Source organism: Caretta caretta, chromosome 10 (assembly GCF_965140235.1).
Source record: "Caretta caretta isolate rCarCar2 chromosome 10, rCarCar1.hap1, whole genome shotgun sequence".
In the NCBI taxonomy this organism is placed as follows: domain Eukaryota; kingdom Metazoa; phylum Chordata; order Testudines; family Cheloniidae; genus Caretta; species Caretta caretta.
This window is the reverse complement of record NC_134215.1, coordinates 40,081,613-40,108,208: the sequence shown is the minus strand read 5'-3', so window position 1 is coordinate 40,108,208 and position 26,596 is coordinate 40,081,613. Positions and strand designations below refer to the sequence as shown.

The 26,596-nt window shown below is 48.8% G+C and overlaps 1 protein-coding gene across 4 annotated transcripts in view; it reads left to right on the top strand.

The window, feature by feature from the left end:
- The window catches only part of LOC125644129 (protein PML), a 56,433-nt gene that overhangs the window by 10,555 nt on the left and 19,282 nt on the right, over window positions 1-26,596 (top strand). For 2 of the 4 annotated variants that reach the window (XM_075132919.1, XM_048867593.2), the window contains exons 3-7: window positions 1,488-2,071; window positions 3,247-3,308; window positions 7,793-7,879; window positions 9,111-9,366; window positions 13,604-13,656. In XM_075132919.1, coding sequence (XP_074989020.1) covers window positions 1,488-2,071; window positions 3,247-3,308; window positions 7,793-7,879; window positions 9,111-9,366; window positions 13,604-13,656 — 1,042 coding nt within the window. The remainder of the gene's footprint in view (window positions 1-1,487; window positions 2,072-3,246; window positions 3,309-7,792; window positions 7,880-9,110; window positions 9,367-13,603; window positions 13,657-26,596) is intronic. The other 2 variants (XM_048867594.2, XM_048867595.2) reach the window with 2 other exon arrangements.

Here is a 26,596-nt window from a genome sequence, read left to right as displayed (position 1 = left end):
TTGCACAGACATGCTGGATACTCTGTCTTGCTTACTCACTGGATGCAGCTGCACCAACGACTGCCAGCAACGGTGCAGCTGAATCAGTGCTAAGATATTAGGGTAGATGGGACTCAGGCATTTTCACCACCAGGTCATGGAAATCTGCTCAGCATAACCTGCATGGTGAAAGTAGTGACTGAGCCCTGGGTATGCTGCAGCTGACACCCTTAGTACCATTCTTGCAGCTGCACCAGTATGTCCTTGCAAGGAGGGCTGGTCCAGTATTTAGGGGACTAGGCTAGGACCTGTGAGATTGGGGGGGTCAAATCCCTGCTTTACCACAGACTGTGTGTGACCTTGGACAAGTCTCTTAGCCTTTCTGTGCCTTGGCTGTTAATTTAGTTGATACCTACAAGCAGTTGAGTGGGAGAAGGAATGGAATCAGAGCAGCAGGCATATCCCATTTCTCATCAAGAGCGAATTGCCAACTTCTACAAACAGTTCCTAATGAATCACTCTGTAGATTCCAGCCTCTGGGTGGCTATGCTGGGCTGCAGCTTTTCTCCATTTATCTCCTCTTTGGAGACTGTCCCTCTCCTGGACTCCCTGAAAAACAGAAGGCATCATACTCAGCTGATGTAAATCACCATGGCTCCATTTATTTCAGCACAACCATTCCCATTAACACCAGCTGAGGAGGATCTGTCCTAGAGAATCTCTAAGGAATTCCCCAGAATGGGAAGGGAATTTCCACAGGATGCAGCTATTATCCCATTACGTCGCTGCCCTTTTTCTCTATGTGCCAGTAGGGAATGCTTTTGTTAGAGATATGCCAATGGCCAAATATTTGAATCAACCCCCATAAGTCTGGCTGCCTGTGGGAAACTTTGGAGATCTTATTTCTTCTTCTCTTCCTCTACTCTACTTTTCCTCTACACCTCTCATCACAATAGTATTGGGTGGGAAATGGTTTCCCATCCCACTAAAATCTTTGAGAGTTCAAAACTTTTTCCACATCCTGAATCGGGACAAAAAGTCAAAATCTCAATGATTTTTCTAAAGCAAAAGGTTTCTGTTTGTATAAATCAAAACATTTTGTTTCGGTTTTGACCTTTTTTTTTCTTTTTATAAAGCTCTCCTTTTTTTTGACTGCGGTTAGCTTAAATTTCTTTTTTTTTAAATTGTTTTGGACCAGAAAACCAGAATTTTTCATTTTGAAAATGTTGAAACTAACCCTTTGAAACATTGCTTGACATTTTGTCGAGTCATGAAATTCATTGACACCGATCCTGTTTGTGAATGGTTTCACTTGGGACTAATTGACATTTTTCAGTGAAAAAAATGTTTATTTGAAAAAATCCCCACCAGCTCTAATCACGAGGCTCAGGATGTGGCTACAACCAAAGGCCTTGCCCCAGCCTCAACTGTAGGCCAAGCAGTGGGTTGTAGAGAAGAAGGGACTTCTTAGGATGCATTCAAATTAAGCTGTATTGTGCTTGTATCAGTAGTATCTACTGCAGAGGATGTTTCAAGCCTCTCTGTTGTTCCTGTGCGCTCCTGGATAGTGAGCACTCAAAACTCTACTGCAACATCCAGACGGAAATTGAGCGGCGGCAGGAGGAGCTGGGGAGCCTGAGCGAAGAGCTGAAGAGGAAGAAGGCCCACTTTGAAGATGTCTATAAAAGCCTGAAGGGCAAAGCTGACCAAATGGACCGGGTGAGGACTGAAAACCAGGAGCTGATCCGAAAGAGCATCGAACACATGGTGAAGTTGATCCAAGAGAAGGAGCAGGAGCTGCTGGAGATGGTGGAAAGGCAGCACCGCCTGGGGAACGAGGACCTGGAGGGGAAGCTGAAGCAGATGGAAGCTGTGCTCAAAAGGATGGGGGCCAGTGAGCAGCTAGTGGAGAAGATGCATCTCTATGCGTCAGACCAGGAAGTGATGGACATGCACCCCTTCATCAAAGGATCCTTAGAGGAGCTCATGAAACTGCAGCCTCTGGCCGTGGGAGCCACTGTCCAGGCTGGAGACTTCGCCGAGTGTAAAGCCAAACTCCAGGCTCTGTTTGAAAGAGTGACTGGGGAGAGAGGTAAGATGCTTTCACAGACCTGTGTGGCTCCTGCTGGAGTAAGATGGGGTAGTGCTTGGCGGGATGGGGGCATGGCTGCATGATGCCATGTCTGATGTCCTCAATGTACCACCTGCCCTGCCTTAGTAATTACTATACCTCGAAAATGGGGCAAACTATTTTCTCTCTTGCAAAAAGCTGCCTGTGAAATCTGAGGAAGATGTTACACTTTGGGGCAGCTACGTTAAAACCCACAAAATATCAGCATCTCTCAAGTGTCCAGGAATTCTTTCCCTCTTTGCATAATTGGCCCTCATTTAGCTAACAGTGCTCTATCTTTCAGGGTGGTGGGAGGTGATGTGAAATGGGCCAGTTCAGCCTCGGTCCCATTTCCCCTGATTCCCATCGCCCCATGCCATGGGTCCATCATTCCCACCAATGCAAAGTGTGTGGCAATAGCTCCCTTTCTGATTCCCTAGCCTTTTGCACCTATTGGTGTAAAGGATGACCTGAGGTGCAGGACAACGGAGAATCCAGCCTGTGCTCTCCAGTTTTGGGATTGCAGTCCATAGCACTCTGATGAGACTGGGCCCGCCCGTCAACTAGCTGGATGTTTTAAGTGCTAGGAGTGCCCCTTCAGAATAGGAAGCTGTTTCCCAAAAGCAGGGCCTCACTGTCTCAAAGGACTCAGCACTACCTCCTCCAGTTGAGGCCATTCCCACATCACTGCAGGCCAGGTGGCAACTCTGTGCTCTGTCTGAAAGCAGGAGGCCAGATTCACCCCTGGTGTAACTCCACTGCAGTCAGTTCCACTAGCAATGAGGTTGGTCCAACGGTAGCATCACTCAGCGGTCTCTGCCTCATCTCCCTATGCAAATATGAAGATAGTTAGGCTGGATTTTATGACGTGCTGGTTTCACTGCTGTGGTTCTGCTTGCTGGACTCCCGGCAAAGGTAGCAGGCACCTATGTTCCTGGCTCATCCAGAACCTAGCAGTCGGGCTTCTGATGAGGGACTGAGAATCAGAATGAGAAGCAAGCCAGATCTTACTATTACAGGCCTTCTGCCAAGGCCACCCCCAACTCTGCTGCTTGCAGGGCATGGGGACACTCTGCCGACACTGTAACCAGCAATCTGGGAGTATTTTCACTGCCTCTGAGAACAGCTTCACCCAGCTCAATCTTTCTCCTTTGTAGATGCTGCCTCCTGTGCTGCCCAAGTAGCTCCAGTGACTGAGGTATCTTCACCTAAGGACTTGGTGAGAGGAGCTATTTGCATTTGCCCTTATCAAAGGGGTAGGGGAGGGCTCCTGCCATGCCTAGGGCTGGTGGAGATGCTGATTCTGTAGTTTCTCCACCTGCCACACTGGCCAAATTTACATGCGTGATGGGGGGTAAGGAGTGCTGAGCAGGACAAGGAGTGTGGGGGGGACCCAATTCTGCATTGATAGGAGCGTGGCTGCCGTGACCCTCCCACCAAGCACTAGCAGGGAAAAGGCCAAAGGAGGGGAGCATGGCACCTCATTGTGTTGAAGCCCGTGGGTGAGATTCTGTCCAGACACCCAATAACAGAGATCCCCCAGGGACCTTCACCACCATGCAGTTCTACTCCATGACATTCTTCTCTCTTTGTCCCCATCTCCCACGCTAGGGGACAGGTCTGTTTCATGCCGCTCCCTTCATCTGGAAGAGCCCGCACTTTTGCCCACATTCAGAGACCTTTCCCTCTTTTCTACAACATAGAATAATAGAATATCAGGGTTGGAAGGGACCTGAGGAGGTCATCTAGTCCAACCCCCTGCTCAAAGCAGGACACATCCCTTCTTCCCACCCTGTTCTGTCACCACACCCCATTCGCTGGCCAGCTGCTGCTCTGCCTGCTCCTCCTCTCAGTGGTTGATCTCTGTAACGGGGTCACACACCCCTTACTGAGCCTGAGCAGAAGGGAGAGAAGAGCCTTTCCTGCTTACAGGCAATCATCTAGATTACACCCCTGCATAGCTGCCAGAACTGCCAACCCTGGAGACAGGCAGCCACACCTGTGACCAACAGAGAAAACGACCCGGTACAACAAGGAGAGAATAGCCGTGGTGGCACTTTTTTGGTCTTCTTACTGTTTTGTTGTTGTTGATTTGGGGTCTACATTTAGTTTGAACCTCTCTTATGGTGTTTTAAAATAGTATCCATGCAGCTTACAGGCATTTCACTCTTGTGACTGTTCCTTAAAAGGCAACAACAACAAAATAATAAGAAGACCAAAAAAGTGCCACCACGGCTAAACAACCGAGTACAAAATGCGGTAAAAGCTAAATTGGACAGGCCCAAAAAGAAATTGAAGAGTAACTAGCAAAAGACACAAAAACTAATAGCAAAAAAATTCTTAAGTACATCAGAAGCAGGAAGGCTGCCAAACAATCAGGAGGGCCACTGAATGATTGTGGGGCTACAGGAGCACTCAAGGAAGTCAAGCCCCTTGTGGAGAAGCTAAATGAATTCTTTGCACCAGACTTCACTGCAAAGGATGTGGCCTCCCACACCTGAGCCATTCTTTTTAGATTACCCAAATCTGGGACAGTTCCTCAGATTCGTGTCAGTAGAGGAGGCTTTGGAACAAATTTTTAAATTTAACAGTAATAAGTCACCAAGATCCGATGGTAATCACTCAAGAGTTCTGAAGGAACTCAGACATGAAATTGTAGAATTTCTAACTGTGGTATGTAACCTAATGCTTAAATCAGCCTCTGTACCAGATTACTGGAGGATTGCTAATGTAACACTGATTTTTCTTTAAAGGCTCCAGAGGCGATCCTTGCAAATACAGGCCTTGTCTACACTTGCAAGTTACAGCGCAGTAAAGCAGCTTTCTGCAGTGTAACTCCCGAGGTGTACACACTGCCAAACCACTTCGTGCACAGAAACTCCTCAGTTGTAGCACTGCAAAAACACCACCTCGATGAGGCTGTGTCTACACTGCCACTTTCAGCGCTAAAACTTCAGTCGTTCGGGGTGTGAAAAAACACCGCCCTGAGTGACAAAAGTTTTAGTGCTGAAAAGTGCCAGTATAGACAGCGGTTTATTGCCGGGAGCCATGTTCAGGGTGGGGTTTTTTTATCAGCGGGGAGAGCTCTCTCCCCGGCGATAAAGCGTGTCTACACTGCTCATGTCAGAGCGCTGCCGCGGCATCGTGAGCAGTGTATACCTACCCTGAGAGTCCTAAGCACAGAGGCTCCAGCGTTGTATTGGCAGTGTAAACACATTACAGTGCAGAAAGAAATCAATTGGCCTCCAGAAGTGTCCCGTAATCCCTCAAGTGGCTGCTCTGCTCATTGTTTTGAACTCTGCTGCCCTGGAGACATGCGCCCCTCCCCTTTCAAAGCTCTGTTTCTGACAACCCTTGCATTCTGAGCTGATCTGCTCTGGGACACAAAGCAAACCACTGATGTGGAATGCTCCTGCTGTTGAACACAGAGCTGAGAGAGACAGACAGATTGTTGTGCAGAGAGCTGGGGAGGAAGGCGGGGGCTGATGACAGGGGGTCCCCCTCTTCCTGCCTCAGAACTGGTTGCTTCCTGCTGCTGTCTGAACTTACAAGACAGCAAGCTGACACATTCTTTCCCCCAAAGCATAGTCTCTCCCCCTGTCCATACACACACACTCCCTGTCACACACTCTGCCACCCCACACCGCACTTCAGTTGAAAAGCAGCTGGCAATGTAGTAAGATGCCCATGGAACAATGGGATTGGGAAACCTGCATCATGCAATGCTGTGCCTGCCCCATGAAGCATTGCGAACCCTTCCCAAAGCACCCTGCAGCCAGTTGTACAGTGGGATAGCTACCATGGTGCGCTGCTCTCTTTGCTGTTGCAAGAGCTGCTAATGTGGATGCGCTCCACCGTTACAAGGAACACAGTGTGGACATGCAACAGTAGTTTAATTCCAATGCTTTAATAAAAGTGTTGTTCTTTAATAAAATTTCTTGTTGCACAGAAATTTGCCAGTGTAGACATACTCACAGGCTGGTAAGCCTAACTTCAGTACCAAGCAAACTGGCTAAAACTATAGTAAAGAAGAGAATTATACATGAACACAATATGTTGGGAAGAGTCAACCTGGCTTTTGTAAAGGGAAATCATGCCTCACCATTATTAGAATTCCTTGAGTGTGTCAACAAGCATGTGGACAAAGGTAATCTAGCTGATATAGTGTACTTGGACTTTCAGAAAGCCTTGGACAAAGTCCCAGACCTCAGTCTCTTAAGAAAAGTAAAGAGTCATGGGATAAGAGGGAAAGGCCTCTCATGGATCAGCAACTGGTTAAATGAGACAACAAAGGGTAGGACTAAATGGTCAGTTTCAGGAGAGAGGTACATAGTGGGGGTTCTCCCAAGGATCTGTACTAGGACTAATGCTGTTCAACATATTTATAAATGATCTGGAAAAAGGGGTAAGCAGTGAAGTGGCAAAGTTTTCAGACAATACAAAATTACTCAAGACAGTTAAATCCAAAGCTGACTGTGAAGTTACAAAGGGATCTCACAAAGCTGGGTGACTGGGCAACAAAATGGCAGATGAAATTCAATGTTGATTAGTGCAAAGTGTTGTACATTGGAAAACATTGTCCCAACTGTACATACAAAATATGGGGAACTAAATTAGCAGTTACCACTCAAGAAAGAGATCTTGGGGTCATTCCCCAGATCTTGGGGAAAACATTTGCTCAATGTGCAGCAGCAGTCAAAAAAGCTAACAGAGTGTTAGGAACCATTAGGAAAGGGATAGATGATAAGACAGAAAATATCATAATGCCACTACATAAATCCATCTTACTTGGAATACTGCATGAAGATCTGGTCACCCATCTCAAAACAAGATTAAGAGGTATGGAACAGCTTCCGTATGAGGGGAGATTAAAAAGATTGGGAGTGGTCGCCTTAGAAAAGAGACGATTAAGGAGGGATATGATCGAGGACTATAAAATCATAAATGGTGTGGAGAAAGTGAATAAGGAAATGTTATTTACTCTTTCACATAACATAAGAACATTAACAGGCACCAGGTTTAAAACAAACATAAGGAAGTACTTCTTCACACAATGCTCAATCAACCTGTACAACATGTTGCCAGGAGATGTTGTGAAGGCCACAAGTATAATGGGATTCAAAAAAGAATTAGATGAGTTCTTGGGGGATAACTCCATCAATGGCCGTTAGCCAAGATGATCAGGGATGCAATCCCATGCTCGAGATGACCCTGGCCTCTGACTGCCAGAAGTTGGGAGTGGATGACAGGGGTGGATCGCTTGATAATTGTCCTGTTCTATTCAGTCCCTTTGGAGCATCTAGCACCAGCCACTGTCAGAAGATAGGATACTAGGTGAGGTGGACCATTGGTCTCACCCACTCAGGCCATTCTTATGTTCTTATTCCCTAAGCTGTTTCCCAGACTCCTGTCCTGTGATCCTCTTCCTCTGGAGGTCCAACTAGCTGGGCTGCATCCCACCAGGCCCCTGCACTCAGTGGTTCCTCAGCCTCTCTGGCAGCACCTTCTCCCTTTCTCTCTCCCCAGCTGTAGCAGGCCACCAATCAGCCCAAGCTGAGGAAGCAGCTCCTCAAGGTCTTTGGATCTGGCCCTTGTGATGTCCAGATTAGAAGAACTCTGAGAAGCTGACTTCACATACGCACTGGCCCTTATCAGCCCGAATGCCAAGGGCTCCTTTTAATTGCTCCTTTGTGCTTTCTCCAGCCAGGGGAGTTCACTCAGCTTAGGACTCAAGAGCAGCACTCGGTTCCCATGCTTACTGGCAACAACCAGGAGGCGCACCTGGGCATGGTAAGTTTCCTGCTGATTATGGAACATTGCGCTCTGGCTTGCAGATGACCCTCCCTCCCCAATCGGGACCTGAGCTCAGTGGGGAGGAGCCCAGCGGCCGGCAGAACAATTGGACCAAAAGGTACAGCAGATGGCTGGGCTGTAGTGAAAAGTTGTCAGAGCTATGCTGATTCACACCAGCACGTTGTATCTATTTGATTGCCTTCATGCCTTCTTGGCCTGTAATCTCTTCGGGGCAGGGATTGTGTCTCCCTAAGTCAAAGCCCAGCATAAGGGAGCCTGTCCCTGGTATGATGGAGGTATTTTTCTCTTCCCTGGAGGGTATTGGGGTCTCTGCCCCTTATGCTACCTGCTGGAGGCATCCCCCAGGGCCCCTCCAAATATTGGACAAACCCGGCACTTCTGTTGGTCTCTGCAGGGCAGGGTGGGGTGCAAGTGGGGTGGAGGAAGCTCACTCGACTGCCTCCTGCCCAGAGTCTGTCCTGTGGGTCAGAGAGGCTGGCACTCGGGCCCCAGATTCACTACAGCGCTTCGTAAAGAGCACAGGGAAGAGGAGGGAGTGTCACTGGTTGTAGCGCGGCAGCTTCTAGGTCCCAGGCATGGCCCAGGAGCCCATTGTGCTATGCAGGCACTGTACAAACGCAGCACAGAGACATGGCCACTGCTCCAAAGAGCTCACACTTAGTACTCTGACCATGTACGGCTAGGCTGCCCTTCTCCCTCACCCTGAGCTAGTGGTCACGGGTGCAGGTTACTGCCCCAGCAGTACCCCCGGGGCGTCACGGTCCCTCCCGTAGCCCTCTCTACTGTGGGGGTTTGGTGAGGATCTCATTTACCGCAGCCCTGAGAAAGGTGCAGTTTGCCTCCCCCATTGCCCTGGGCACCCAGCCAGCGCCAACTGGAGCATGGGGGAGTGAGGGGAAGGAGGCTTATAGTTCCACCCACTCCGCCCACCCCCTGCAGACAGCATGTGGCATCCGGAGCCCAGATCCAGGCTCCAGGGAGCTGGGTGACAGAGCAGAGGCCTCACTTCCCAATCACAGTCCAGCACTTTATAGTTTACCCTGGACCTTTTGAGCAGTAATTGGATTTTAAAGAGTCCCCCACAGCTGGGCTGGGTGTTCAGAGGACCGAGCAAACCTCTGGCCTAGGACACTGTCAGCCTGCCCCACAACGCTCCCTGGACGGGTACCCATCCCCATGCTGCTTAGGGGCTCTTCTCTCTCCCCAGGCCCCCCCAGGGAAGAGGAAACCAGGCCAAGCTGAAAAGGCCATCCAGACACCAATCAAGGTGCTGAAGCTTGAATCTCAGCCCAAGGTGCTGGAGAGAACCCCCAGCAAGTGCGACCAGGGCTTGCTAGACTTGGACCTGCAGCCTGGACCCAGCACTTCAACACCCAGCAGAAACTGTGGAGGGGCTCCTGCAGCGAGGGGAGCTGTGCTCTCTCAGGAGCTGGGAAACGCCCACTCTGAGCCCAGAGATCAAGGTAGGAAGAGTGAAGTGGGAGCCTTGTTGGGAGATCACCGCGGGGCATCTTGAAAGGGAAGCTTGGGCCAAAGCAGCTAGACATCACCACGAGAAGGGTCCTGAATGGAACGTAAGGATTATGAAGCAGAGGTCATGGCCTCACCCTCCACATTTCTGGCTTTGTAATTTGCACCTTCCGTGCTTATGTAAACAGCAAGGCAAAGGCAGTACAGCCTCGTGGATAGGGCACGGGCCTGGGACCCAGGTAGGGTTGCCAACATTGTAGTTCAAAACAAACATTTGGGACTGTTTTCTTAGCACCCCCATCTCACCTCTCCTACTATTATTTATTATTATCAACGAAGAAGAAGAAGCAGGGATCCTAGAAATCTGTTTGCCAGGGAAAAACATGGAATTTGTGTTTTTATAAAAAGAACGAGGAGTACTTGTGGCACCTTAGAGACTAACAAATTTATTTGAGCATAAGCTCATCGGATGCATGCAGTGGAAAATACAGTAGGAAGCTATATATATACAGAGAACATGAAAAAATGGGTGTTGCCATACCAACTCTAACGAGACTCATCAGTTAAGGTGGGCTATTATCAGCAGGAGAAAAAAACTTTTGTAGTGATAATCAGGATGGCCCATTTCAAACAGTTGACAAGAAGGTGTGAGTAACAGTAGGGGGAAATTAGCATGGAGAAATAGTTTTTAGTTTGTGTAACGACTCATCCACTCCCAGTCTTTATTCAAGCCTAATTTAATGGTGTCCAGTTTGCAAATTAATTCCAGTTTTGAAGTTTCTCGTTGGAGTCTGTTTTTCAAGTTTTTTTGTTGAATAATTGGACAATCAATTACAGACCTAAAAGTCGCAATTATTCAACAAAAAAACTTGAAAAACAGACTCCAACGAGAAACTTCAAAACTGGAATTAATTTGCAAACTGGACACCATTTAACTAGGCTTGAATAAAGACTGGGAGTGGATGGGTCTTTACACAAACTAAAAACTATTTCCCCATGCTAATTTTTCGCCTACTGTTACTCACACCTTCTTGTCAGCTGTTTGAAATGGGCCATCCTGATTATCACTACAAAAGTTGTTATTCTCCTGCTGATAATAGCCCACCTTAACTGATGAGTCTCGTTAGAGTTGGTATGGCAACACCCATTTTTTCATGTTCTCTGTATATATATAGCTTCCTACTGTATTTTCCACTGCATGCATCTGATAAAGTGGGCTTTAGCCCACGAAAGCTTATGCTCAAGTAAAATTGTTAGTCTCTAAGGTGCCACAAGCACTCCTCGTTCTTTTTGCTGATACAGACTAACACAGCTACCGCTCTGAAACCTGTGTTTTTATAGAGAATCTTTAGTTTTTACATTTTGTGAAAAAATAAGAACATGTGCAGTGGAACCCCGATTCTCTGATCTAATTGGGACCAGCGACAGATCAGATAATTAAAAATTCAGATAATCAGGAGACCGGGCAGAGCTCCGGCTGTCAGCCCCGGGCGGCAGGGCTCAGGCTGCTAGCTGAAAAATTGTAAATAGATCAATCAAACATTGTGTTCAATGGATACCTGTCTATACTGTGGCTAGGGAAACTACAGTTCAGTGTTTCCTTTTAATAGTGTAAAAAAACAGATTTTTATGTTTTTTATCAGAGAATTCTTTTTGTGAGGCGTTATAATGGAAAACTAGGATCTCTGATACTAAGCAGCACTCACCTCCATTCGCCAAGGGTATTTCTTCTGCTTTTTGCAGCACTTAGCAACTCCTGTCCTTGTTGTACAGAGATGAAAAAATATGGGACGTTCCTTGTAATAAGGGACTATTGGTCACCCTAAACCAAGGATATCTGGGATCAGTTCCCAGCTCTGTCCCTCAGCTCTGGGTGACCTTAGCCAAGTTGTCACCCCTCTCTGTGCCTCAGTTTCCCCAGTTGTAAAATTGGGATATAGATACTGACCTCCCTTGTAAGGCACTTTGAGAGTGAAAGGGGAAAAGCGCTGTGTAGCTGACCACCTCCAGGACCTTGCAGGGTTGAGTCCCAATTGCCCAGAGTTCACATTGGGATGGTGAGAAAAGCTGACCTACATCTCCTGCTTTCTATGTCCTACCCCTGGTGCTCCTGCAGCCGTGTCTCCCACCCAGCCCTCTGTGTTAGAGCACCCTGAGCTACACCTGCCTGTAACACCCACAAGGCACCAGGACCCAGATCCGCAAAGTGACTTAGGCAGCTAACTTCCATTGAAATCAATGGGAGTTAGGCCGCCTGAAGATCGGGGCCTCAACTGCTAGGTCAGTGAAGCCAGGCTGTTCTGACCATACCCCTTTGGGTGCCCCTGCCTCTCCACTATGGCAGGCAGCATGGAGGTGGTATGAGAGAGAGGTCCTATATCAGCAAGTACCACACGGGGGGGGGGGACCTTCTTGGGGCCGCTTAGCAGGCTTGTGAGGCCACAGTGCTTGGCAAGGCAGGCTCAGGCACAGTGCAGCCAGGGGTCAAGCCCTACCAGTCTAAAATGCAGCCACAGCCTTTCCCAGATAGTACTGGGCCCTTCCCCAGCCCTCCAAGTCAGATGAGTCCCAGCTGGCAAACAGACAGGGACTGCAGCGGGGACATCTGGTGGATACTTTTAAAAATGCAGCCTCCCATGTTGTTTTCCATAGTGAAGTCCTTAGAAGCGGAGCTGAGAGATACAGCTGCTGGTCCAGCAAATCCCTTCATTTGAGTCCTGGGTGTTTAAATTTAAGATCTTTGCTAGATCAGGGCCATAGGCCAAAGGAGAGACCTGTTTTCAGAGGTGAACCAACCCCCTCTGGGTGAACAGGCTGGTGAGGCAGAAAGATACAAGAAGGCTTTTGGAGGACTTTCACAGGAGAATGCTCTTGCACCAGCCCTGGGCAGAGAGCCAATCAATGACCCACAAGCAGAGGGAATGGTGAGGGGAGGAGAAAAAATGCAATGTCCATCAGAGAGGATGGACCATATCCATGGAGGGAGGCAACTTCCCACTGGATCCTGGAATGTAGGGGAGCTGGCAGAGGAGCTGGACAAGGCAGTGATGGGGCCACACTTCCAGGGTAGGCATGAGGAGCCAGGTAACAGGCCCTGGGAGAGAAGTGGCATCCATGGAGCCAGATGAGGAAACAGGCTAGCAGCAGGAGGCGGTTTCAGTGTTGTCGTTGGCTGAGACATGCACACCCCATCACACTTTAGTACTTCCACACATACCCAGCCATCACGTAACATTGCCTGGCCGGCCTGCAGGGGCTGTAGTGACATGTGCTTAGTAGTGACTCCTTATCTCAGGGTAAAGGGTTGGGTTCCCTAATTGTCACGGCAGCCCAATGAAAATCAAATGAGTTGGAGCTTCAACATGTAAAACCAAATGTCCACTGATGGAGCCTTTATAGTCATTGCAGAACAGTTGGCTTCTCAACCTCTTTCATGGCGTGACGCCATGTTACAGCAAAAAAGTTCAGAGACCACCACCCCCCTTCCAATAATTTTGGGACCTCTCCCATGTAGCCATAAAGAGAAGTCCCACCCACCACATCCCCAAACTGTTCATGAGCCCCTTGCTAAGGATCTGGACCACAGGTAGAGAATCCATGATCTATAGCAACATCTAGGAACCTGGATTTTCCTGGGTCCACATACAGACAAACAGGGAACTGTTCCAAAATGAGCGACTGAAAATAATGAGGAGTTGAAAGGGTTGACTGGGGAGGAGATGGGAAAGGCTAAGTTCAGTGTGGCTAGACAGTGATGCAGAGAGACACAACCACACAGCCTCAACACCCAGGGAAGGAAGAGAGGAAGGGCAGCAGAAGGTCTCAGGAGTGCACTAGGAGTAAGGGAGGAAAATAAGAAAGTAAGGAATAGAAATGCCTGGCTGATTGGAGGCTATGATGCTGGAAATGATTCCCTGAAGCACTGGACTTCTTGTAGCAGATCAGGGCGGGAGGGCAGCACAGAGGTGAAAAGTATTTCAGCTGGGGTGAACAGGAAAATTGGCACATGCAGCAACGAAGGAAACTGTCTCTCTGGAAAAGCTCTCGCTGCTACACCCTAGCCAGTGGAGGGGGCTCTAATTCAACACTCATCAACCAGCCCGCTATGTGGCCCTTATATGTGTGGCTGGGGAGGGACCCACGTTGCTTTGCCAGTTTTTCCTCTGTCCTGTACCCTTTCGTGCTGTGCCTGTTCAAACTGGCACTTGACTCCCTGTCTTCTGTTTGCAGAAGACTCCAGCATCGTGATAAGCAGTTCCGAAGATACGGACGAAGACACGGTGGTGAGTGAAATAAAAGCCCAGCATCCACTGTAACTGGGATACAATATGGATTGTGCCAAAATGCTGCGAGTTGCTGCCGCTCACGCTGCCTCTTGTAAGATCAACAGCAGTGAATGCAAACACAAGCACGCAATGGTTGGAACATTCAGCCACCTGCCTTAGCATTGCAATTCTCCCACTTGGTTCAGTGCGGATTCTGAGACCATGCATTAAAGGTCTGGCATGTCCTAAGGATCCACATTAATCTGCCAGTCACATACCTTTCCAGATTCCTAGGTGTGGGCAAGAAAACCTCTCCTTAGTTGGATGAGAGTCATCAGGCAGGTATAAGTTTAACCTTCTCCTCCAGGACTCTTTCTGAACAAGTAACCACATTATCTGTTGGCTCCTCTCCCCATAACTCGGTCAGATTCCAGCAGAAGGAATCTTCTGGGACATTTCCAAACATTCTTCTACCACCCTGATGTTTGTTCAGAAAAGAGTTCTCATCATTTGCTTGCTCGCTCTCTTCTCCTTCAGCGACTCTATGCCATTTCTCAATGCACCACAATGGGTTGAGCTCTTGCTGCTGTAATAGCAAGAATAGGTTATTAGCTACTTTCTGATTGCTTAAGAGCCCTTCCAAAATGAAGCCAATTGTGGATTTTCCCCCAGCTGTTGTTCCCAGTGATCTACACACCCTTCTCTCTTTCCCAGATAGGCACATGCCTCCCCTTCACCAGTTGCATTATGTGTTTGACATATCCACTTCCTGCTCCTAGACAGTGTTGTCTAGTGGATAGGGCATGGGACTAAGACTCAGGAGACCTAGGTTCTATTCCCGGCTCTGCCACTGGCCTGTTGTGTGTTCTTGGGCAAGTCACTTCAGCTCTCTGTGCTTCAGTTCCCCCCCCCCCTGTAAAATAGGAATAACGCTACTGCCCTCCTTTGCAAAGCAGTCTACAGATGATCACGCTACCTGAGAGCTGGGTATGGTTATTCTGCAATGCGTCTCTGAGGTGACTGGTATCAGAGACTGACCTGAGTAGAAGTAGATGGCTGCTGACTGTACATCAAGTCACAGGCAACCACGGTTGCGACTGACCCAAGCACAATGCCCTAGGCTGAGGGATATAGAAATAGATCGCTAAATGCCAGCCAAAGAAAACAAAAGCGGACAAATCTGTCCCTCCTATAACCTCCCCTGAAGCCCAGAGAGCCACACAGGTAATATTTGGTCCAAGGTGTCATCCCGTCTCAAACATGCCCTCTTTACTGACTTCACCTCTGAGCATGGAACAAGCAATGTAAGTCCCCTCTCCCTTCCCAGCACGGGCAGCCCTCACCCCCGTGCTTTGGTGATCTCCAGCTGTTGGCAAACTCCCTCTGGACCCATATCCCTTAGCCCAATTGCTGCAACTCCAATGTGGTAAGCCAAGTGGCTCCACCAGGGGCCGGATTTGCCACTGTGTCTTGTGATGTCACTCACACCTGTGCAAAGTGGGCGTGAACCAATACCATTCGGATCTGCTCTGCTCACGCTGCCTAGGTGTAATTGACTATGCAGAGTGCAGGGCAGCAGGGAACCTGGACCCACATGTATCGTGAATGCTGCTGTAACTGTCTGAGGCGTTTTATCTTGCAGGGAATGTGCCAGCAAGTACTTTGAAATGGTCTCACGTCATATGTAAATACAGCTTTGCAGCTGGTGCTGCAGAAGTGGCCCTCTCAAGTCAATCTGTGTGAATGTCCCCCTCTCTCAGGGAGTTCATTTCCTCCTTTGTGGGTGTTTTCTTTTCCTGGTTTGTAAGAAAATAAGTGACCAGCGCTTAATTAGAGATGGCCCCAAAAAAGTTAAGATCTGGATTCAGGTCCAAACTTTGCATCTTTCCTGAGATTTCCAAAGAAGTCTAAGGGAACTGCTAAATCTCCTAGTGAAAATCCCAGCTCTTTTGCACATTTCTATACTTAATGTTTCCAGTTTTGTCCAGTCCAGAAATTCTGCCCAGTTGGTATTTTTTCTGGAACTCAAGCACCTTCCTACATCATTCTCGTTGAGATGTTCTGGTATTATTCTTTATTGATGACACTGTAACAAAAATTAAATAGGAGGAAGTATGCTTTATAGAATTTTGCAGTATTTTGCTGAACTAGTTTCTTCAAGCTTAACTTGGATAGCAGTACTGTGGTACACTACAGAATGAAATGTATAAAAATAATTTTTTATAATTGGTGCTGGTAGCACGTGACCTAGTTAAGGTTGATTTCCAGCTTGCTCTTCCAGAGGCTCATAATTTACACAGACAAATGTAGGCTTCAATTTTATGTTTTTGTCTCAGCCAAAAGAGGAATTGTTTGAGCCACTTCATTTGAGCTGTTTGTGAGTTATTGGAGAGTGGGGGAGTGGGTGAACAATAATTCCTATTAGTCTCCATCAGAAAGTGCTCTCAGATGACTCAATATGACTAAAATGTAGAGGGTCTAATTCTTCTCTCACTTCTGTCACTTTTATATTGGTTTCAGTGCACTCACTCTTGAGTTACACCAGAGTAGGTGAGAGGAGAATTTGGCCCAGGAACGTCAAACTTGTCTTGTTTTTAGATCTCACTAAGATTTAAAACCACAGGCTACGTTTGTAGGCAGTCAGTTCAGATGGTTTGAAGTTTGGAATGTTAGAAGTCAGCAGTTTTGTGTGTCGCCATTAGAACTTTCCTGTTTTTTTACTCGTTTTAAGGATGACTTTGTCAACGATGCCACCATTGTCCATGACACGCCGCACTGTCAGAGTCAAAAGACAAGTATCTCCGATTGAAGGAACTTACCCATTCTGCTCAAGAAATAGGCAGAGCTTTTAAGATCTTCAGACCAAATAGCTTCATATCAAGCAACTTACAAGATCAGTTAAGGATAACTGAATTAAGGATGTTATATTTAAGGATATTTTAATTAATGACTCTAGGGGCTGAAGCCTGTGGAATTTATAAGCCTCACAGAGAAGAGAATTTTTAGCTTAGGCCAAAGATAAAGCAATATGGCAGATTGTCTGTTCCAAACTGAATTGGCCCAGATCAAGGGAAAAGTTAGGGTATGACTCAAGCAATTGAAATCAGTGGGAGTCTTTGCATTGCCTTCCTTGGGCTTTGGATCCGCCCTTGGAGCTTTGATGCATGGAAACATTAGCGAATGAGGTTTTATGTAGTTTGTTTGTTACTGTTGGATCAGCATTAGCAATTATCTAGGGCCTATAAAAATGGGGACCATCTTTGATGCATGGGACAGGATAAGGTGTTCAGTGTGTAGAAATTTTAATAGTAGTTGTGTAGACAAAATGTCACGTAACTCTTTGAAAAGGTACCACCCGCCCCCTACTTTGAAAACAATATTAAAAATCCACAGGATTCATGATATATTTAACCACATGACAAATCCTAGTGGCAGATATCCTTATAAATAAAGAAGCAGTTAAATTGATGGGGTGGGAAGGGACCTGTTTTCAGTGGAAGGGGTTGGATATAAAATTGGGATGGGACCATGGTTTTGGGGAATGTAACGTGGAGGTGCTTTTGTATGGGATAGTAATACAGGAATGTAAGTCACTCTTGTTACCCTCAATAAAACTATTTCCAAACTAAAAACAACCCACTGCCATCTTCCTTACCCGTTTTCTTTGCAGTTTCTCTTTCCTTCTTCCAGTAGTGAATTGAGCCTAAATGGGAACTGGATCCAATCCAACCAAGAGACTTATGCTCATGCCATTCCTTCTTCCAATGCTGCCTCCTGCACCCCTGTCTCTCTGGTAAACCCTAACGCCTTCTGGCATTTTCTCCCACAGGCAGCATGGTCTGGAGGAACAAGCATGGAGTTTGGAGTCATAGGGGACTGGCTGCCAATCCTGGCTCTGCCACTGATTCAGTGTGTGGCCTTGGGTGGCTCACTTCACCTTTCATTCGTGTTTCCCCGCCTGTCAAATGGGGATGATGATACAGGGGTGCTGGGAGGATTAATTAGGGTAGTATCTGTTCAATGCTTTGAACACACCTCCCAGGCCAGGTGTCTGCATCCATGAATCCTCCTTTCATCTGTCCTTCATCATAGCTTCAGTAGGTCAGAGTGCTTTGACTCGACATGGAAGTCATTGAGCACTGTTGCTCAGAGCCCGCTCCCACCGCACTCCTGGCTAAGAACATCCAGGAGCACGTTATACTTTTCAAAGGATTCAGACACCTGACTCCCTCAGACTCCTTTGGAAATCCCAGCTACCAGGTGTAGAGTGAATTGGGACAATTATTAATCTAGCTGCCCCCTTTGCCTTGTAAAGAGCTGCTGTCTGGCTGTATTGATGGGGGCCCCCTAATGTGTATCTCCATGGGATGCCGATGTTAGCATGGAAAGGAAGAAGCAAGCAGCCTAAAGGACCAGGCACATGGGCAAAGGCTTAGGTGGCCACTACCCCAAGTCAGTTGATGCCACCAACAGCAGTGAAAGGGGTAGCAGATGTAAGAGAACAGCAGAGCAAACCCAAGCCACGCATAAGGATAAGCCTGCTCAAATAAATGGCACTCATCTCACCCTTTAAGCAGCTGGTGAAGGACTCCAACAGATGCCTTCTAGGGGAGTTCTACCACCAAGGATCCTCCACAGGGAAAGTCCTGTCTCCAGCCCCATCCAGACTGAACCTAGGGACAAGGAATAGTTCTGCCTCCCATGAATAGTAACTGATGGGCAGAGACTGAGGTCAAGAGTACTCAAGAGTTCAAGTTTAGAATCTTCTTTGAGTGGTGGTTCCTATATATATTCCAAATGTCGGTGTACATGCATGCCATGCGCTGGAGCTGGAAGGTTTTCCTAGCAGTGTCCATTGACCCGCACTTCATCTTGTGCTCCCAGCTGAGGCTATATTATGCTGAATGAGTCAACGCTGCGCCAGTTCCCTCTTACTGCCGCATGTATAGAGTCAGACCCCCTCCTCCTCTGGGATCTCACTTTTTGACTAAGAGAGCACTTTCGACTGTTGTATATAGTTGTTGTTTGCTTGTATAGCATGGTAAGTACACATAGTAGTTAGTGTAGTTAATTAGAGATTGTTTACCCTGCTCATGGTACGTTTTCCCTCCCCCAGGTACTATGCCCCAAGTTCCAGGGTTTAAAAACTGTGCTTTGTGCCCCCACTTGTTCTCGGTGAGCGACGAGCACCAGCGTTACCTTTACTGACGTGGGGAGGTTCATATCGCAACTTGTTGCAAGATCTTTAAGTCCTTCCTGCCACGGACTTGGGAAGTGCAGGAACTTCACCTCAGAAAGTTGGTTATGGAGGAGGCCATGAGACCGCAGGCACACTCTGATTCAGAGCTGTCACTGCAGCGCCCATCACCAGTGGTGAGTGCTCCTCCCAGCACTTCCCATGCCGCCGATCTGACAGTACTGACGGTCAAGGGCGAGCCGAGACATGAGGGTACAGAGCATTCTCATGGGCATCTGAGCAAGTCCCCATTGAGGGCCACCTCCAAGCATAGCGTTCCTTTCCCGAACCAGACCAGGTTGGGTGAGGAGTCATGTACCAGCACTGATGCACCAGTGCTAAGCTTCCCCGTACCGAGAGTGAAGTAAAGCACAAGAAGGATCTGGTGGTACTGCTGGTCGTCCCAGCATCTGCCTGCCCTGACCGGTCTTCAGCTTGCGCACTGTCCATCCGCCAACTGCCTTCACACCTATCGGTCCAACCATCTCCATGAACACCACCTTGGTTCTCCAGTGCTTCCAGAGACATCCCCTGGACTCCTAGCCGTTTGGAGCCTCTTCTCCCCACGGGGCAACTGGAGCTGCCCTACCTGCCTTCTCCACTGCTTGCCTGCAAGCTACCCATGCCAGTGAATGAACAGGGTCCTACTGACTCCTCTTCCTCTCTATGGCCCCAGATGACCAAAGGCAATATCAGGTCCTGTTACAGCAGGTAGCTGCGGATCTGGGCGTACAGTTAGAGGAGATCCAGGATCAGCACCATCAACTGCAGGACGTCCTCCAACCACAGGGACTGTCATGGCTAGCACTGCCCATTAAAGATGCTATCCTTCAGCCCACATGGGCAGTGTGGCACACCCCGCTTCCTGTACCCCCACACCAAAATGCGTGATGTGCTAGTACTTGGTACCATCTAAGGGGACGGACTTTCTCTTCTCCCACCCATCCCCCAGCTCTCTGGTTATGCATGAAGTGATGGAACAGGTGTGCCAGCACACACAAGTCCAGCCCTCCAGACTGGGTGGCCAAGCGCCTCGACCTTTTGGGGAGAAAGGACTACTTGGCAGCTTTGCAATGCCAAATTGCAAATTACCAGGTTCTGCTGGCTAAGTATGATTTCAACAACAATGCTGCACTAGCAAGAACCAACACTTTAATGCCCTGGTGGAAGAGAGGTGCCTGGTGGCCAAAGTGGGCCTCCAACTGGCAGTCAATGTCATGGGCAGGTCTTTTTGCTCTCTTGCCATGGGTGTTGTCATGTGACAAGACTCCTGGCTGCAGTCCTCTGGCTTTCCTTAGGAGGTCCAAACCTCCCTTTTGACGAGGACAGGTTGTTCTCTGACAAAACAGACTAGTTCCTTCGCTCGCTGAAGTACTCTAGCAACTTTGCGCTCCATGGGGATCTATACCCCAGCCCTCCAACGCAAACAGCAGCACCAACCATTCCACCCTCAGCCATATGCACCCTACCGGCCTGGTATCAGCGGCACCCCCCTCAAATCCATTGTGACATGGGCCTTCCTTCCAGCAGACCGCTTTGTGATGTTGACAGCCATAGTTGTGGACTTACACTGCAACCCTCGCACCACAGTCCGCCATTTCCTCTCCCTCCGTTGGCACATGGCAGTCTACACCTACGTGACACCACATGTATGTCTGCACATGCGTTGCTTCCAAATGTGACTCCTTTCCATTTACAGACCCTACAAGGGACCAGTTGGATGCCAAAATCATTTTCCCAAAGACAGTTCTGGCCTCCCTCACCTGGTGGACTGACCCTTCCAAGGTCCTGGTCTGTACCCCCTTCACCCAGCACCATGAGATGATCCAAGCCACGTACATCCCAGACACCCAACATTTCCTAGCCAACATGCTCAGTGGGACTCTCTACCTCAACCATGAGTGGGAATTACACAATCCCACTCTCTGTTCCATCTTCCGCACGTGGGGCACCCCATTCTGGGACCTCTTTGCCACTCACGACAACCGCGAGTTACCCCTCTATGGTTCCAGGTGAGCCAATCGGGGACGACTCACAGGGTGATGCTCTTCTCCTACTCTGGATGGGCAATCTCTGCTATGCCTTTTCCCCCCATTCCGCTCCTCCCACAAGTCCTCCGCAAGATTCACCGGGACCGTGCCACCGTCATTCTCATGCCACCATTCTGGCCTAATCAGTTCTGATTCACAGACCTCCTCAGCCTCTCCATGCGTACACCTACTCCACCTCCAGCTGCTCCTGGACCTCCTCACACAAGATGGGGACAGAGTCCAGTTTCCCAGTCTGGGCTCTCTTCACCTCACGGCCTAGTTTTTGGAAGGGGCTCAAGAGTAGACATAAGAACATAAGAACGGTCATACTGGGTCAGACCAAAGACAAGGCATGCTCCACTCTGCTGAGACACTTCCTTAACCAGAGCAGGAGGGTATGCCCCTGGACCTATTTAGCCGCATAGCCAGGGGGAGCGATCCAAAAAAAAGGCACTACCCGCTGTGGCACTTATACTCACCCAGCGGCGCTCCAGCGGCAGGCCCTCACTCGCTCCGGGTGTCTTCGGCACTGAAGGTCCCGCCGCTGAGGTACTACCGAAGACCCGGAGCGAGTGAAGGTCCCGTCGCCGAAGACCTGGAGTGCTGCCAGGTGAGTAAAAGCGCCGCAGCGGGTGGCGCCTTTTTTTTTGGATTGCTCCCCCTGTTCCCTCAACAGGAGAAAATTTAAAAGGCGCCAAGACATTGACAAGGCGCCACTTGTGCTCAGTGAGGGAGCAGCCGCTGCCCCGCTCCCCCCCTAGTTACGCTACTGGACCTACTACTAAGATAAGTGTAAATGCTTCACCTCATGTCCTCCCGACCATCACCATCAGCTGAGACCAATACTCATACTTATCATCCTCAATTATCTCCTCAGACTCTAAATGTAGGGCCTTTCCCTCAGCTCGGTATGGGTCCCCTGGCCACACTTGATGCCTTTCCCCCCCTGTGGATGGCAGCTTGGTGTTCACGCACCCTACCACCATTCATTTCATAAAAGGTGTCCTCAGCAGTTTCCTGACAGTACTTAAGCCCATGCCCCCGTGGACCTTGCCCTTCTTCTATCTGCCCTCACGAAGCCGCTCTTCGAGCCAATGGTGACATGTTCCCTCTCCCATGTCTCCATGAAAGCAATATTCCTAGAGGCTATTACCTTGGCTAGATGGGTCAGCGAACTAGCAGCCATGATTGCTGACCCCCCCTTACACAGTATTTCACAAGGATATGATTTCCTGACAGCTGCATGCTAAGTTCCTCCCACAGTTGGTTTTGGAGTTCCACCTCAATCAGTCTGTTCACCTCCTTGTCTTCCATCCCAAACCAACATACTGCCGCCTGACAGAGTTATGGTGTACTCTACACAAGCGCAAGCAACCACATCTGCCTACCTGATGGATGTCTCCTGGCAAGTCACATGTTGAGCAGCAACATGGTGCTCCATGCACACATTCACATCCCATTACGCCATTGCCCAAGGGGGGGCTGATGATGCGTCAGTGGGATGCGCCATACTACACACTGCACTGCCTCTTGCATCCTCACACCCCTCTCCACACTGATCACTGCTCAGTACTTACTCCGGTTTGGAATAAATATTGGGACCATCACTCAAAGAAGAGGAGACTACTTACCTGTAACTGGAGGGTCTTCAAGATGTGTGCCATCCATCCCCTCAGCTGTGGACTGCACTACTCAGCGGTAAGAGTGTCACTGGAGTGGCACAATTCACACAGCCTAATATAGCCTCAGCTGGGGAGTACAAGACGACGCACGATGCACGTGCATATCAACAGACACTGCTAGGAAAGCCTTCCGGCGTATGGCGGGCATGCACACCCATGTTTGGAATACAAATAGGGACCACATATCTCAAGGAACCTCCAGTTACAGGTAAGTAAATTCCTCTTATGACTGTGTCCTGAATCTTCTGGTTTACACCAGTGTAAATCAAGAGTAACTCTACCCCTATCAGCAGGGTTACGTCAATGTAACAGTAGTGTAAGAGGAAAAGCTAAGACCTAGAATTGTTCCCTTTAGTGTGCGGGCTTGCAACAGAGTCCAGGTGTGCTGTGAATTCTCTGTCTAGAGACAACTGGCCTCGCATACAGTGTGCAATTCACAGACTACTTGGTCTCAATCTCTGTCTTGGTCATTTGGTGATTCCCTCCCCCTTAACTCCCCTGCCCAAAATGATCAAGTGTGTTGGTTTGGAAACAAGGGAACTGGACAACCAAGTCAACGCCCCAACTCGAACACGATCCAATGGCTGGAAGTTGAAGTTGTCTAAGTTCCATTTTCAAAAGTGACTTCATCACGCAGGCCCAGATCCTCACAGATATTTTGGCACCTAACTCTCATTGATTTCAATGGCAGGCACCTAAATATTGTGGGGGACCTGGATTTAGGAGCCTATATCCCATTAACAATCAGTCGGGTTTAGGTTCTTAAGCCACTTTTGTAGATGAAATTTATGCTCCTGAGTCACCTAGGCACTTCAGGAAATTTTACCCAAGAACTTCACAGCTTGGGGCTATCTCTGTGTGTTACTGCTCAGTAACAATGTGCAGATGTGCTTGGCTGGGCTGTAGCAGCAGTTAATAGCAAGAGAGTTTCCCTGAGTGCTTTTTCGTTCCTGAGCACACTGGGGATACTCTGGCACTGACGGGAAATGTGACTGGTAGGGGAGAGGGGCCAGCCGCTGGGTTTTTATGCAAGGCCTCCTCCATATCCTGTCCGGCAGGGAGCTGAGTTCATGCTCCCTCACTGAGCAAACAGTCTGCTCCACTAGTTGAAAAATGCCACAACAGAAGCCACAATTTCTAGTGAGCCCTCAGATTTGGCAGGAGAATTCCAATCTCACAGAAGCCCCCCCGATTCCAATTCAAATTCAGTCAGCAGCAGCCACCGTGGCAGTAATGCGGAGCACATTTCAACTTCATAGCACTGCACATATGGTACCTAAGTAACCCTCCCAGCAGCCCTGAGACATAGGCACAATTATAGCCTAGGAACTAGAACCAGAGCCATAACTGGGCATTTTAGCGCCTGGGGTGAGCAAGCATATTTGTGACCCCTACCAATTTTTTCCACTCACAAGTGACAGGGGTTGTGGTACGGGGCACACAGGGTTGTTACCCCGAAAACAGAATTTGGGTTCCCTGAGATGACTAATCTGTTCTCATTAGATATTAGGTCTCCAGGATGGCTAAGGAAAAATCTTAGAGGGCATGGATACAGCCCTCCGATAAATGAGTGACACAAGTCGTGTTTTAAACAAGGTGCCCTTTATTCCTCATAACAAGCTAAAGATCACCCTTTCTTGATGTTAACACCTCTTATAGATGTTATAAACCCAATCCTTGGCACAAATCCCTTATTGATATTATAAGACACAAATCCCTTCCAACAAGTTAAAGAGCACCCCAAACCATATTGCTTTACAGTACAAAGTGATGCTAAGTGATGCACTCTGCTTTTGGTCATCAGTTGTTCACAGATCACTGACAGCAGTTTTTAAATATATTTTTAGGTCCTACATATATAAATTCCTTTTACAATTACCACACACAGATAGATCTTTATAAACCCATGCACACACATATACACTAACACTATACTATACCAGAACTAGAACTTTGTCTGACAAACTTACTCCACTGCACTGTCTTGCACGCTCTCTCTCTGCCTCTTCTCTTGAGGTCTCTGCTTCTTATCTCTCTCTCTCTGTGCACTCCAGTGGCAAGGCAGGGCTCCCTCTGCTGCTCTCCTCTCTCTGCCAGCTCTCTCAACCATCAGCTCTCAACTCCCACCAGCTGTCAATCCAACTCAACTGACACACTGACCTTTATACCATTCTGTCAGGGAACTTTCTGTACACTTCTGCTCATATCTTCCTGTCAGATCTTTCTTGGACGCATGCCAGCTGTCAACATTCTAAACTGTCAGTTCTATTTTTAGCCTGCAATCATTATTTACCTGACAGTGGTATGATCTTCTGCTGTTTTTAGCATTGTTGTTCACCACCTTTTCCCCGCCAGTTTGGTTTTCCCACCAATTCTGTTTTTCGTGCTCTGTGACCTGCAGCTTCTAACGATGAAGTGACTCTTGCTTATTCAAAATGAAATCCAGGAATATAAAATGGAGCCTGGGAACCCCCACAAATAAAGTGACCAGGTGTCCGCTTTTCGACTGGAATACAACGTCAAAAAAAGAACCCTGGCAGCTCCGGTCATAACTGCCGACAGGGCAGTTAAAAGTCCGGTTGGCAGTGCTGCAGGGCTAATGCAGGCTAGTCCACACCTGTCCTGGCTCTGCGCTCCCTACTCCCACCCCGAGCACCAGTTCCGCACTCCCATTGGCCAGGAACCATGGCCCATGGGAACTCCGGGAGCGGTGCCTGTGGGCGAGAGCAGTGCGCAAAGCCACCTGCCATACTAGGAGCTGGACCTGCTACTGGCCGCTTACGGGTGCAGCATGGTCCACGGTGCCAGGACAGGGAGGAAGCCTGCCTTAGCCCCCGAGCTGTGCCACTGACTGGGAGCAGCTGGAGGTAACCCAGTGCCCCAACCCCCTGTCCCAGCCCTGAGCTCCCCCCAAACCCAGAGCCCCCTCCTGCACACAAAAGCCCTCCTCCCTGCCCCACCCCAGAGCCTGCACCCCCAGACGGAGCCCTCACCCCCCCCCCGCACTCCAACCCTCTGCCCCAGCCCAGAGCCCTCTCCCACATCCTGAACCCCTCCACCCCACCCCCCAGCCTGGAGCCCCCTCCTGCATCCCAAACCTGTCATCTCTGGCCCTACTATCAGGCATATGCTCCCAAAATTTTTGCTACCCTGCCCCCCAGTGCAGACAGGCTGGGTGGCACACTAAGGAGAGTCAGGGGCTGGAGATGGCACTCTCTCCCTAACCCTGGTGCATGGGGCTGGCCCACCAAAGCCTTGCCACCCGGGGCTTTACATGTCACCTCTGTTTCTGCCCCATTTTTCCGCCTCCACCTGGGTGGCTGCCCCTTTCGCCCTGTCTTGGTTACGGCTCTGGCTAGAACGCTGGACTGGAACTTAGACTCGTAGATTTGAAGGCCAGAAAGGACCATCGTGATCATTTGGATATGATACCTGGATATGAGTCAACAGTGTGCCCTTGTTGCCAAGAAGGCTAATGGCATTTTGGGCTGTATAAGTAGGAGCATTGCCAGCAGATCGAGGGACGTGATCGTTCCCCTCTATTTGGCACTGGTGAGGCCATACCTGGAGTATTGTGTCCAGTTTTGGTCCCCCCATGACAAGGAGGATGTGGAAAAATTGGAAAGACTAGATGGACTAGATGACCTCCTGAGGTCCCTTCCCTGATATTCTATGGTTCTATGATTTAGTCTGACTTCCTGCACATTGCAGGTCACAGAACCTCACCCACCCACTCCTGTAATATACCCGAACCTCTGTCTGAGCTACTGAAGTCCTCAAATCATTATTTAAAGACTTCAAGCTACAGAGACTCTGCCATTTGCACTAGTTTAAACCTGCAAGTGACTGCATGCTGCAGAGGAAGGTCAAAAACTCCAGGGCCTCTGCCAATGTGACTTCGGGTGGGGGGAAGTCCTTCCTGACCCCATATGGCAGACAGTTGGACCCTAAGCATGTGCGCGTGGCCCACCAGCCAGACAGCTGGGAACGAATTTGCTGTAGTAACTCAG